The sequence below is a fragment of the Sphaeramia orbicularis genome, chromosome 21 (assembly GCF_902148855.1).
Source record: "Sphaeramia orbicularis chromosome 21, fSphaOr1.1, whole genome shotgun sequence".
NCBI lineage: Eukaryota > Metazoa > Chordata > Actinopteri > Kurtiformes > Apogonidae > Sphaeramia > Sphaeramia orbicularis.
Window position 1 is genome coordinate 9,237,638 of NC_043977.1, and position 15,095 is coordinate 9,252,732.

At 34.8% G+C, this 15,095-nt stretch overlaps 1 protein-coding gene across 1 annotated transcript in view; it reads right to left on the reverse strand.

Annotated features, from left to right (window-relative positions):
• Positions 1-15,095, reverse strand: part of pde1a (phosphodiesterase 1A, calmodulin-dependent) — a 45,595-nt gene that overhangs the window by 11,822 nt on the left and 18,678 nt on the right. The window contains 5 exon segments of the mRNA XM_030125648.1: positions 1,894-1,983; positions 1,985-2,011; positions 4,189-4,255; positions 6,196-6,378; positions 6,467-6,580. Coding sequence (XP_029981508.1) covers positions 1,894-1,983; positions 1,985-2,011; positions 4,189-4,255; positions 6,196-6,378; positions 6,467-6,580 — 481 coding nt within the window.

Here is a 15,095-nt window from a genome sequence, read left to right on the forward strand (position 1 = left end):
GACTGAAAGGACAACAAAATATTAGATGAAACAAAGTAACAAGATCTGAAAAGATGTAAAAGACGCAGCAAAATGTAACAAGATATGATGAAATAAACTGACACATAAGACAAAAAAAATAGGACCAACGGCCCTGTAGCTTACCGGCCAAATTAAAAGCTTTGGGAAATGTATCCAGATGCCATTTATTATCACCCAGGTATGTGTATTTATTATATTACACAAATAGCCCATGTTTTGGTCATATTCCAATCAGATCTGTAAAAAATTCAAATTCCAACTTGATATCATTGATACTTACTGATTTATTGGATCAATCCACTTCCTATGTCTTATAATGGGAAAATTTTGCAAAGTCGCACCAAATCCAGAATCAGATCCGGATCCAAATAATTTCAATACCTTGTGTTGACATCATCATACAGAAGCTGTATACCAAGTTTGAAGTCAATCAGAACTGGAGTTTCTGAGAAGAAGACGATTGAAATTTTTTCCCCATAAGAGCCCATGTTAAATTTTCCGTAAGTTCCCGGATCCAGAAGAAGATCCTGATCAGCATGTGGACATTATGTTTTGGTCATCTCCCCATCAGGGCTGGACTGTAGAAATTTACACTGGATATCATTTATATTTACTGAGTTATTGCATCGATCCACTTCCTATCTCTTATAATGGGGAAATTTTTCAAAGTCGCACCAAATCCAGAATCAGATCTGGATGGAAATAATTTCACTAACTTTTGTTGACATCATCATAAAGAAGCTGTATACCAAGTTTGAAGTAAATTGGAATTGTAGTTTCGGAGAAGAAGACGACTGAAATTTTTGTAACAGATGACAGCCGCCGCCGCCGGAGGCCGCATGACGACAACAGCTTACAGCCTATCGGCCGGTAAGCTAATAAGCTAAAAGACAAAGATGTAATAGGATAAAAACAGCACAAGTAAAACATGTAATAAGGTGTAAAAGACGTAACAAAGGAAATACAACAAAATATTTCAAGATAAAAAAACAGTGTAACTAGATAAATCAGGACATGGGAAAAAAACAAGACTGAAAAGATGTGAAAAAGAAAAATAACAAGATGTAACAAGATAAGACAGCATACCAAGATAAAAAGAAAAGTAAAAATGCAACAAAATTAAGAAAATGTAACAAGACATGAAAACAAATCAAGGTGTAACGATGTGATATGAGACAAAAATAACCTAAAAAACAAAAATGTAAAAGGACAAAAACAGCAAAAAAATTAAAGATGCAACAACTGAAATGACATAAGAAGATGAAAACAATGTAAAAAGACGTAAAGCAACAACACAACGTGAAAGACACAAAAAAGACAAAACAGAAATGATGTAAAATATCAAACAAGACATGAAAAATGAAACAAGACAAACATTATATAAATGATACAAAAACAACATATAAATGAACATGTTCTGAAGGAAGAGGAACTAAATTGAATCATCAATGCATGTATTTCGGTAAATGTAAATGTAATGTAAAATTGATGTTTTTGGGTGTTTTTGAGCTGATTGTTTACATTTGTATATGAATCTCCGGTGAAAATCAGGTGAACATGGCATTTTTTCACTCTCTTCTACATGAATTATGGATTAAAAAACTTCACACTAATACTCCATGGATAAACCCAATAAGGTGATATGTAGTTTGATTCACTGGGGACTATGTCCAGCAGCGGATGGATCTACGGCTGCTGCTCCAAATAAAGTGCCTCAATTTATCCTAAGTTTGTAAGTTTATTTATGAAAACTGACAACAAAATGGATGAAAACAAACAGCCTTACTCTGTCCCCGTACAACTACCCCCATCCCCAGCCCAGTGTCAGGCCCCGCCCACACCAGGCCCAGAATGACAGAAAGTGGCGTGTACCCTGAACCTGGCGATGAGGTCATAGCGGGTCAAAAGGTCGTAGACTAAGAACTTGAGGGCGTGGTCTCCGGTGGCGGTGTGGAAGGAAAAAAACATCGAATGACCACTGATCCACTTCCTGTAAAACGACCAATGAGAATCAGCATCAGCATCACTATGGCAATGTGTTTGAATGTAAACCAGCCTCTTCATTGGGATAAACCGAGAGAACAGTCTTATTATTTAATTTCCTGCCTTTTCTTTGTCTTATTCATCATCTCTTTTTAAAGTCTTGTGTCTTTCCTTTTAAAATAATCACTGATTTCCTAAAAATATTGATTGTGATTGACAGGATCAGAACATTCCCATTGAAATGTTGTAGTTCAGTGTCATCGACCACATCGGCCACTAGAGGGCACTGCAGCGACATAATTGGATCATAATGAGAGGAAACGATTCCATGATAATAATGAGTATAATTACACATTAGTCAACGTTTACTTTTTCAGTGTGTGCGATTGTGCGCTGTTGCTGCATTCCTGTGTGTTTTATATCATGGGAAAGGCGTAGATGATTAATTACTGTAATTACACTGGTTCCTCAGGCATGTGTCACAACCTATATTCATACATCTAATGACATTCTCCTTTCACCTCCTTCCTTTGTTCATTTCCTCGTTTCTTCACCTGCTTCAGCCTCTTTACGTCATATTTTCCATCCTTCTGTTCCTTGTGCAGTCATGTCCAATAATGTGCAATAACTGTATAATGTGAATTATATGGAATAAGTTCGAGCAAAATCCCGTTTTTGCAATGACAATGCGATACTTATTCAATATTTATTCAAACATAAACACACTATTTTTACAGACTTTCATAGATATACATACTGTTAATATTGTGTCTATTCATATTTTGTCTTTTTTCAAAAATTTTATTCTACTTTTAGTTCTATTCTTATTTTACTTTTTGTTATATTTTACATTCTATTTTCTAATTTTACTTTTTAGTTTTTGTAATTTTAAAAAAATATTTCTTATATGAGATTCTAACAAGTAGCATATTTTGTCTCTTTGGCTTTTAACACTGCGAGAGGCTGGCTTTTACTGTTTTAATGTATAATTACTTTTATTATTTTTAATTAATTCTTTTATGTGTTTTATTTGTTTTTATGTCTGTGTGCATCACTTTGGCCAACTGTATTGTTTTTAAAGTGATTTATAAATAAAGTTGACTTGACTTGATGCTCTATTCTTGTTTTCTGACATATTGTTCTTTTTTTTTGTTTTTTTATATATTGTTTCACTGACTGGAGTGGTACTCTTGATTCTCTTGAACACACTGTGAGAATAATGGCTATTCTTTAATTACCTTCATTCATTTACTTCCATCTTCCCTTCCTTTCAGCTCATTTCATGGGCATTAACCTTCCGGGATCCGGATGAGCATATTATGCACATTTTGCACTTCATGTTATTAAAGGTCATATTATTTTTCACAATTTGTTTTAGGTCAGAATTCAAAGGTTGTTCATTTTCTTCATGATTTTTTAAATTCTAACCCATCCACTAAAATCAGCACATTATAAACAATGTTAAATTCCTACACTAACACAGTACAAAATACACACTGACACATTTTAGCGTTTAACATTTGACCTAGAACAAAAAACAATAACGTATATTAACCAATGTTACTAAATCATTGACACAGAGTCAGAGTTAAGGTTTGGTTTGGGAAAAAGTGATAACGAAAGGAAATAGAATAAGAAAAACAGAAGAAAAACCAGTGAAACTTAAAAAAGTGAATTAAAGTGATTTACATCAGTCATGTTTCTGTGTTAAAATGTCGACTGGATTAAAATAAAACCCTTCCTTCTGGTCAAATTGACCACATTGGGTGAAACACTGTTAAAAATCCTCCTTAAGTTTGCATTTAGGATGTGACAGTGTCATGGTTAAGGTTTGGGTTTGGATAAGGAGACTAAAATGAAATCAAACAACAATATTTAAAGAAAAAGCAGCTAAATCACATCTTTTGTTCTTAGGATAAAAGTGAATTACATCAGTCATGTTTCTGTATTAGGATAAAACTAAGACTGTATAATACTCTGTTATAGTTGATCTTTTATAGCACATATTTATTCTTGTTCTATTTTCACCTCTTTTCTTTTTAAACAGTGCATGGCATTTAATAAGATGGTGAATCAAACAGACTCTCATTCTCTGTATGTCCTATCCATTTAGTGAAAGTTTGAATCTGTCCTCCTGGTCCAATCAGGTTTGTTGGACCGGTTTCATCCAGTCAGGAGTTTTACCTTCAGGGCGGTCAGCGCCGTGGGGGGGTAGGTGAGTCCAGCCATGTTGGACGTCCGTCTGTACATCCTGAAAACACACACAGATAAAAACACACATTCCATCACATATTGACGCTGGTCATTCACACGCACCTGCAACGACCTCTGCATAATAATTCCTCTGAACCTGAATGTGTACAAAGAGCAAAGAAAACTATCTTTATAATAATTATATAATAAAATATATTATAACTATAGTACTGCATTACCTTGTACTTGTACACTTGTAATGACATTAAAGTTGAATCTGAATGTGTTAAATTACTGTACAGTTATGCATAAGTTCATGGTCATTTACATTTCCAATTATTTTCCTTTTTATTCTTTTTTTTTTTTTAATTTAAGATCTAAAATATAGAAATGCATCAAACATTGCTATTGGCTGATATTTGCCTAAAATAACTATTCCCATCACATATCAACACTGTTCATTCACACAGACCTGCACTGCCGTTCTCCAGGCTGGATGGGTGGATGGTTGCCATGGTAACCCTGCTCCAAACACACAGGGCCACCGCCACTGCCTGGCTCCATATTCTTTCTATATTTCATGCGTCATTAAACTGCAGCAGATGAACTGATACGAGTCATTTACACTAATGATACTGGAGTTCAGAGTTTGTGTCGATGCCGCACTAACGTCGTTACGCTCCGTGTTCGGTGCCATAATCACATCGGCGTCCGAGTCGCACGGATGTTTTCTGATGTTTATTAAGAAAAAAGGGGGTGATGGTTTTCTGCTCTGTGTTGACACGGTTCAGAAATAACCGACTGGAAAAGTGTTTGAGCCAAATGTTTTATGAGGATCAATGATCATGACGTCAAAACAACAGGAAAGACACTCAGTAATGGGATTGTTTTAACAGAGTCTAAACAATTAAAAACACATCCCACTCATTTCATACTTTACTGAAAAGCTGCTCATTTGTGATTTAACCTTCTGGTATCCAGGTGAGCATATTATGCACACTTAGCACTTCATGTTATAAAGGTCATATTATCTGTTAAAATAGGTCAATATCTGATATGTGCATTAAACCCGTGGAATTAGAGCTGAGGTAATTTTCATTCATTAAAATCATTAATACACAAAAATACTGCAGTACTGGACTGGAAGTAAAGATTATGGATTTACCTCACTATTATCAGTATTTACAGTAGAGTTAAAGGTTCCTGTCAATGTTTTATTACTATTATTATTATTATTATTATTATTATTATTACTATGATGATCTGGGTTCATTTTAACCTTGTAGTGTCCAAGTGAGCATATTATACACACTTTACACTTCGTGTTATTAATGGTCATATTGTTTTTCACAATTTGTTTTAGGTCAGAATTCAAAAGTTGTTCATTTTTTCATGATTTTTTAAATTCTGACCCATCCACTAAAATCAGCACATTGTAAGCAATGTTAAATTCTTACACTAACACCATTCTACCAAATGAGTACAAAATGCAGACCGACACATTTTAACATTTAATATTAGACCTAGAAGAAAAAATAATAATGTATATGAACCAGTGTTGGTGTTAATCATTGACATATGCAAGGATGAAAAAAAACAAAAAACCTAATCCAAATTCTATCTAGAATATTGGGGGAAAAAAAGTTTTTTGTGTTTTTTGCATCAAAATATATGGTTTGTTTTCATTACAAACATGGCATTTATAGGGTTAAAAATATGCTATTGGGCATTTGGTATTTTTGTTTATTAATTTGTTATGAACTTTTTTTATGGAATATTTTTTACAGTGGACAGCATTTGTTTTGTTTATGTTTTTCTGGGTCTCAGGAGGATAAATATGAACTATTTCTTTGCTGATGGGAGATAAATACCAACAAAAACCTCATCATCCTCAGCATCTATGAAGTATTTTCCAATCAGTGCATCTGTAGAATAAACCATCTTTTAAAAAATTTTATCCAGTTACTTCACTCATTTCTTTGACGACTTTATCCTTACCTTTCTACGAATATCCCAGCCTGCACCGCGTGGACGATGCTCCTGAATCTCGGCTTCTCCTCAGGGCGCCGCTTGGCCACACCCATCTTCCTGCTGAATGTACACGCCAGCCAATCGCGTACCTCGCTGGGAACCGACTCCGCCTGCAGGTCGCTGAGCTCGTCCTCGGTGTCCAACAGACGCCTACGGGACCAAACAAACGCCAAAAACAGTCAGATACAGGATGACCAATGAGACAACTTCATCTGCTCTAAAAGGCGTCTTGTCTCACTTGGTCTCGTCGGTGTAAACGGCGTCCAACATGGCGGCAGCGAGCTCCAGGTTCCTCCGGAGTTCCTGCAGATCGACCACGCCATGGTCCATCTGCTCCAGGACCCCCTTCAGCCTGGAAACGACCGGAGATTTGGGTTAAAGAACAAATTAACCTCCAAGTATTCAGGTGAGCATCTTATACAGACTTTAAACTTCAATTTATTAAGATCATATTATGTTTCACAATTTCTTTTAGGTCAGAATTCAAAGTTGTTTATTATTTCATTGTACTTTTAAACTGCGGGAGCCTTTCGTCACCAATTTTTCATCAAATCTGTAAAACCTCAGTCACAGCCTAAGTATCACGAATCTGAATAAGTCTTTCTGTGATTACTCACCTGAATCTCTTCCCTCATGGTGAACAGTTTCTTAGTGCATCCACCATAACAAACCATTTGTTTACAACAGAGCCAGGAGGGAACTCGAGCATCTTCGGAATTTTGTCGTGACGTGCATTGTGGGAAACGGAGGGTTGCGCAGCCACCTGCAGCAGTAGCTGCTACAGACATGACGTGGAAACAGCAGGAGCTCCCTTCCCTCTATGCATATCCCTCCAGCCGTTTCCACATTTAAGCCGTTTCCATGCCGTGTTTCTTTATCCATATAAACATCATATGGTCGCGCTGCCGCTGTCAGGTGGCTGCATGAACCTCCCTTTCCCACAATGCACGTTACAACAAAATTCAGAAGATGCCCGAGTTCCCTCCCGACTCGGTTTGTAAACAAATGGTTTGTTTATGGTGGATGGCACTTCGAAATTGTTCACCGTGAGGGAGGAGATTCAGGTGAGTAATCACAGAAAGACTTATTCGGATTCATGATACTGAGGATATGACTGAGGTTTGATAGATTTGATGAAAATTGGTCACGAAAGTCTCCCACACCTTTAAATTCTGACCCACCCACTAAAATCTGCTCATTATGAACAATGTTAAATTCCTATACTAACACCCTTCTACCATAACATTTGCCCTAGCATAAAAAATAATAATGAATATGAACCACTGTTGGTGTTAATCATTGACATATGCCAGGATGAAAAAATTAAAAAAAATAACAAATCAAATATTTATGTAGTATATTGAAAAAAAAAGGTTGGCATTTTTTTTTTTTTTTTAGCGTTTTTTTGCATCAAAAATATGTTTTGTTTATGTTACAAACATGGCATGTAAGGGTAAAAAAAAGACAGTTATTGAGCATTCGGTATTTTTATTAATGACTCAAGTTGATGAAATACAAAAAAAAAGTTAACAGCAAACTTCCCCATTTTTTTGATTATTTTATTCATTTCCTCGATTCTCTTCATTTGTTCATTACTTTATTCACTTCTGTTCATTTGTTGATATACACATCTATATATCTATATCTATAGATATATATATATATATCTATAGATATACATACACATACACACATATATCAAGTGTTGTTTGTGTGATGTTTTCGATGTATATGATAAAGTGTTATACACATATATATTTGGTTTGGTTTTGCTCATTTTGATGATTATTTTTCCCATTTTTTGGACTATTTTATAATTTCCTTCCTGATTCTCTTAGTTTTGTTCATTACTTTATTCATTTTTGCTCATTTTGTTGATTATTCTCTTCATTTTGTTGATTTGTTGTTTAATTTCTTCATTATTGCTCATTTTAATTGGCCTGAACCGCAGATCTGATCACTTCACGGATTATTTCCTCATTTTGTGATGACTGATGTAGAGAAGAAGAGTTTCACATTTAGGTCAAAGTACATGGTGGATGGAATGTTCTGGATGAAAAACTTTATCCTTTTTCAATCGAGTCTCAGGGTCAGAACGACTTGTTTTCCCTTCAGCCTCCAAAGCCCAATGAGCTGGATTCGTGATTTTATTTCTCACAAAAATAAAACCATCTTGAGTCGCCGCCAAAGATAAAAAAGGTGTTGTGTGTTCGCATTTGGCGGCTGAAGGAAATCCAGGTCTTCACCCACACATCTGCTGTCCTGTTCACAGCACAGAAGCACCACGGCCCAATCTGTTCCCTCCAGATGGTCACATGATACTCCACCGCCTGTCAATCAAACCCGCCCACGCCAAAAGGCGAATCCACGTACGAAAAATAACAGCACATGTCTGACGGAGGCGAGCAGCTGGACCTAGATACACCAGCAACAAAAAACATCCAAAACAACCCAGACCCCGCTCCCAACAGTGTCTACAGGGCAGAGTTTAATTCCTAGTGGTCATTCTGGTCACATGTCTTTTAGTGACATATTAGTCCTTTAATGATTTCAGAGCTTTAAAAGTCCAGGATTTAGACTGAGACGAACTTTCACAACTTCAAGAATGAGCAGTAAAATTTTCTTTAACCCATTATTATGATTATGATTAGGGCTGTGTATCAGCAAGAATCTGGCGATATGATACAAATCACAATACTAGGATCACGATACGATATATCATGATACTGTTAAAAAGGCTTTTTTTTTTTTTTTTTTTAAGATCATTTCCTGGAAAAACTGAATTACACCAGAAACATGTGCAAATACTAAACAATTTTTATTTGATCAGAACAGGATCTAATGCTATATCATACAACTTTTCTAATTCTCCTTGTTTCCAAAGGAACTACCATCTGCCTCTCAGACAGGAAAAAGTACTTTTAGAAAGCTTCAAAAAACCATTATTTAATAAAACAGTGTTAAAAAATAATAAATAGGGTATAAACAATTAAGAAAAACAAAAAACAAAAATGAACCTCTGCCATATCTGCATTTGAATAAATATCTAAAATATCGATACAGTGGTTTTTAATATTGATACAGTATTGTGAAATGAAATATCGCTATATAGTGCAGAACCGATATTTCTAACACCCCCTAATTATGATTATTATTATTATTATTATAAATGACTTGTTGAGATTACCCTTTCATGCATTCATTACTGCTGTGTTATTCAGTCTTTAATTAAAGCTACATTATTTGCAGAAATGACTCTTAATCGTCGTCCTATTGTGTTTTCTAATATTTTGTTATCCTCTTAGCATAATTTCATATATCATCATTTCAAAGTCATAAACTATTTGGAGAAAAGTATGTGGACATGTTGAATTCAGGTGTTTCTTTTCTAACAGGGGTCTGGGATACAAAACAGTAATGACTAATATCAGAATATAGCTTGATATCGGGATAACGGGCATATTGATGATTAATATTGATGTTTATATGTTAAATCCTCATGAACAGGAACTCTCACAGCTGTAGACATGATGTGTCCCAATATTTATGTCCATATAGTTTATAAACATCAATATTCCTTAAAGTTTAATGGGAGATTTTTCTTTCTCAGTGAGATGTGAGGAAGTAGATGGTAGATGTGGTAGAAAATTATTATTTACAGTCAGAGCATGAAAAATAATTTAGAAATTTAGAGGCAGAACATTTAAAATCAAAGTCATGGAGAAAAAAAAAAATCAATGTTGAGAGAAATTAAGTAAACCATCTGAGGTATTTGGAAGCAAAGATAATAATTTAAACCAAACTAACCAATGTAATGATATTTATTCCAATATAAAACTAAATTAGGACATTAGTCATTATTGTTTAGTATCCCAGACCCCTGTAAGAAAATTAGAAAACTGGACTTTGCGATCCTGATGTTGACGATATCTGTGGAAAACCTGGGATTCACCTAAAGGTTATAAATATTCAGAGGTAAATGATGCAGACTCTTTTAGGTCTAGATGAGGTTTTTAGACCCGAACACATGGTCCAGATGGAACTAAAGTCCAAAAGTCCAGATAAATGAGTGCGAAATAAAAGCCCAAACTCTGATTCTTCTCCTTTATTTTTTTAATAGTTTCTTTGTGTTTTTGAAGCTGAATTAGAGAAATGTTGTAGTAAAGCAGAGCCCCGTTTACTAATTAACAGGGTTATATTTAGGTTTTAACAGAGCTCAGAGGGATCAGCTGACACATATAATCCCCAAAACTAAATGATTTCGGCTGCTTAGTCATTATTAGTGACGCTTATTAACAGGAAGTTCAATAAAACACAGAAAACAAAGGAGAAGAAGCAAAACCAGGACTAAAATCTACTTATGTGACTTATTTTTCTGTCTTTTTGTTGCTTTTTAGCTTCTGCTGTTGCTCGGTCTGTATATTTACTGCAATTTACTGTGAAATCTACACTATATGGACAAAAGTATGTGGACACATTGAATTCATGTGTTTCTTTTGTAACAGGGGTCTGGGACACAAAACAATGACAAATGTTATAATATAGTTTCATATTGGGATAAATATCATTGCATTGGTTAGTTGGTTTAAATTGTTTTCTTTGCTTTTACTTAATTTCTCTCAACATTGTTTTTTTTTTGTTTTTTTTTTTAATCTATGACCAGGATTTTAAATCTTCTACCTCTTAATTTCTCAATTTTTTTTCCTGCTCTAACTGTAAATAACACCTTTCTACCACCATTAATTGTCTACTTTTTTCACATCCCACTAAGGAAGAAAAATCTCCCATTAAAACTTTAAAGAAATATTGATGTTTTTATGTCAAATCATCATGAACAGGACATCATGTCTACAGCTGTATGATGTCCCGTTCATGATGATTTGAGATAAAAACATCAATATTTCCTAAAGTTTAATGGAGATTTTTCTTCCTCAGGAGATGTGATGAAAGTAGATGGTTAGTTGTGGTAGAAAATTATTATTTACAGTCAGAACTTGAAAAACACTTGAGGAATTCAGAGGTAGAACATTTAAAGTCATAGTCATGGATAAAAAAATAAAATCAGTGTTGAGAAAAATTAAGTAAAAACCATCTCTGAGGCATTTTGGAAACAAAGATAACCATTTATCCAAACTAACCAATGCAATGATATTTATCCCAATATAAAACTATATTCTGACATTAGTCATTTTTGTTTTGTATCCCAGACCCCTGTTAGAAAAGAAACACCTGAATTCAATGTGTCCACATACTTTTGTCCATATAGTGAACATGTATTTCCTGAACTGCTTTGTCTAATCCACTGTTGTCCATCGTGCGTCTGTTGTTGTTGTGTTTCCACAATAAGGTGTTGTTATTCTTAGCAGATCGGCCGTTCTGCAAAGTGTCTGCTTCGACTTGTCCCATATGGGAAAACAGATCTGTCTCCGTCCAAATCTGTCTCTGCTTTTTCTCAGCTCGTGCAACATTTAACACTGATTTAACTGATAATTAATCATCTTAACGAACAGGTCAGATCCTGAGTTACAGCTCAAATTAAAAAGATCAGAGGTTTTCCACAGATATCAAACAAAAAATGATTTTAATGATGATCTCAAAGCCCAGTTTTCATGTCTGCTCATGAAACTGAGCTTCTTGGACTCCCCAAGATGTGAAAACTGCTTTATTATTAAAATATTAGCAGAAAACAAACAAAATAATGAACAAAATGAACACAAGTGAACAGAAATTATCAAAAAAAAAAAATCACCAAAATGCATAAAAATTAACTAAATAATCAACAAAATTAAAAACAAAAATAATCTAATTAATGAATAAAGTAATCAACACAATAACCAAAGAAGCAAATAAAATGAACATGGCTTTATTATTTTAGTTATAAATTACATTATTTATAAATGAATCACAAAACGTATTCATTCAAAATTAGTAAAATGAAAAAAATAAAATAAAATAATGAGGAAAATGAGGAAAATAATCAACAAAATGAAAAAAATTAAACAAAAGAAAAATTAACAAAAATGAGTAAAATAATTCTAAAAATTACAAGAATCATCGAAGAAATGAATAAAATTATCAAAAAACAACATCAAAATGAGCTAAACTTAAGAAAATAAACAAAAAAAAAAAAAAACCAAAGTAAACCAATGAACAAAAATGAACAAAATTTTCAACAAAACATCAATAAAATACAGAAAAATGAACAAAATAATCACAAAATGAATACAATAATCGACATAATGAACTAAATGAACAAACTAATGAAAAAAATTGAATCAATTATAATGATAATGGATTAGATTTATATCGCGCTTTTCTATGAACGCATACTCAAAGCGCAGTGGATCCATTATTCATTCACTCACACATTCTCCCTCTGGTGGTGGTAAACTACATTTGTATCCACAGCTGCCCTGGGGCAGACTGACGGAAGCGTGGCTGCCAATCTGTGCCTACGGCCCCTCCCACCACCGCCAAACATTCACACACATTCATACACCAGTGTGAGTAGCAGCACTGGAGGCAAGGAGGGTGAAGTGTCTTGCCCAAGGACACAACAGCACATGACTGGGACAGAGCGGGATTTGGACCGCCAACCCTTTGGTTATTTGATGACCCACTCTACCATCTGAGCCATGGCTGCCCCTGTCATCAACAAAATTAATCAAATAATCTTCAAAATGAGCAAAAAAATGTATATGTGAAACAAGACTATCACTGAAAACATCAGATAAACAACACTTTGGTCATTTGTTTTCAGTTCATCTTATTAAAGTATTTAAGATTTAACACATTTAATGTGAGACACAAACCTAGAAAAGCCAGAATAGATGGAACACAAAGGCATCAGCGATGGCCTCGCTTCAACATTCACTGGAACAGTTGATCCATTGTGCTCAGATTCCACCTCCACATTCACACATACAACAGGTTTACAGCATTTACATCCATGACCCTGATTCCACTGATAGAACACACACTGAACTGAGGGAAAGTTCCAGCCCTCCGTCAGCTCTGGGGTTTACAGGGTTGAAATGCTCAAACAGATACAATAAAATATACAACACAACTTCGACACAACTTCGACACAACCTTTGACACAACTTTGATACAACCTTCGACACAACTTTGATACAACCTTTGACACAACTCCAACACAACCTTCGAAACAACCTTCGACATCTTCGACACAACCTTCGACACAACTTCGACACAGCCTTCGACACAACTTTGATACAACCTTCGACACAACTTCGACACACCCTTCGACACAACCTTCGACACAACTTCAACACAACTTTTGACACAACCTTCGACACATCTTCGACACAGCCTTCAACACAACCTTTGACACAACTTTCAACAAAACTTTGACACAACCTTTGACACAACTTCGACACAACTTCGACACAACTTCAACACAACTTCGACACAACCTTCAACACAACTTAAACACAACCTTCGACACAACCTTCGACACAAAAAATTAAAAAAAAATGTTTTACTTGTTCTGTACTAATTTTAATTAATTATTTGTTTTAACAATTTCAAAATGATTTTATCAAACCTACATAAAATAAACTGTTTCTCTGGCAGTTAATCTATTTTCAACTGAAATTTGGTGAAATCACACCAATAAATGATATAAACGTGTTTAATTCTATATGACAGATTAATTAAATACAAAAAAATACCGGATTATTCACTGAAAAATGCAAAGTGAGGGGAATAATGTTCAAATAAATGATAAATAATGTAATGAAGGTTGAATGTAGAGGAAAATTCCCCAGTGCAGTAGTTTTAGGATTTTAAAGGTTAATAAAAGCTTCATTTTCTTAAAAACCTTTGTTGATGGCTGTATCCTTTAATTCTGAAATGCTTAATGCTCCATGTACATGCAGCGTGACGTATAATAAAAGTGTAGGATTATGGGTTCATAGGCCTCCTGACCAACCAACAGAAGGATGTTCCATACAGACGGTTCAGAATCACCTCTGTACTTCCATATTTTGTGATAATTGTGGTGGAGGAGGACGGGTGGGCGTGAATCTGCATTATGTAACCGACATGGACCGAATCTACGGCGCCGATGAGGGGGTGGATGGATGGACGGACGGATGGATGTTTTCAACACAGGAGACTGACAACAGGGAGAAATAAAGACTCCGCTGTGGTCAGGCATCCTGCTGTTGTCGTAGTAACCAAACACCTTCCTGTAAATTGGATGAAATCAGTTTTAGTTGCCATGGTTACGGCTGCAGCCAGAAAAGAAGAGAGGTGGAGTGAAAGAAAAGTTCAAGATTGCAGAGATTCCAGGCTTTTTATTTCCTGAATAAAAAATAATAATAAATATGCTGCCTCTTTTATTGTGATTAATATCGGCAGAAGAAAACAAGCCTCAACCAAAATGGAACACTTACAGAAACTCAGAATAACAGCATTTATATTCAAATTGACCATTTTTTTTTACAGGTAGAGGTCACATCAGGACAGTTAATGTCAACATTACCAATTCAAAATTCATAAAATTCTGGAATTCAGAAAGAAAGAAAGAATGAAATTGAGAAATTTGGAAAGAAAGTTTAAAAGAAATTGAGAAATTTGGAAATTCAGATAGAAATTTGGAAAGAAAGAAATTCAGAGGAAAGAAAGAAAAAAGAAAGAAATTCGGAAAGAAAAAGAAAATTCAGAAAGAAAGAAGAAAGAAAAAGAAAGAAAGAAAGATAATACCCTCCCTGAACAAAGCTCAGTGACTCTACTGAAAGATTATGACATAATAAAGTCCAGACTGTTTTCACTTCTATGGGAAACATTTCCATCATCTACTGGAGGATGAACACCAGGACACCAGAACATTCTGGAAATAA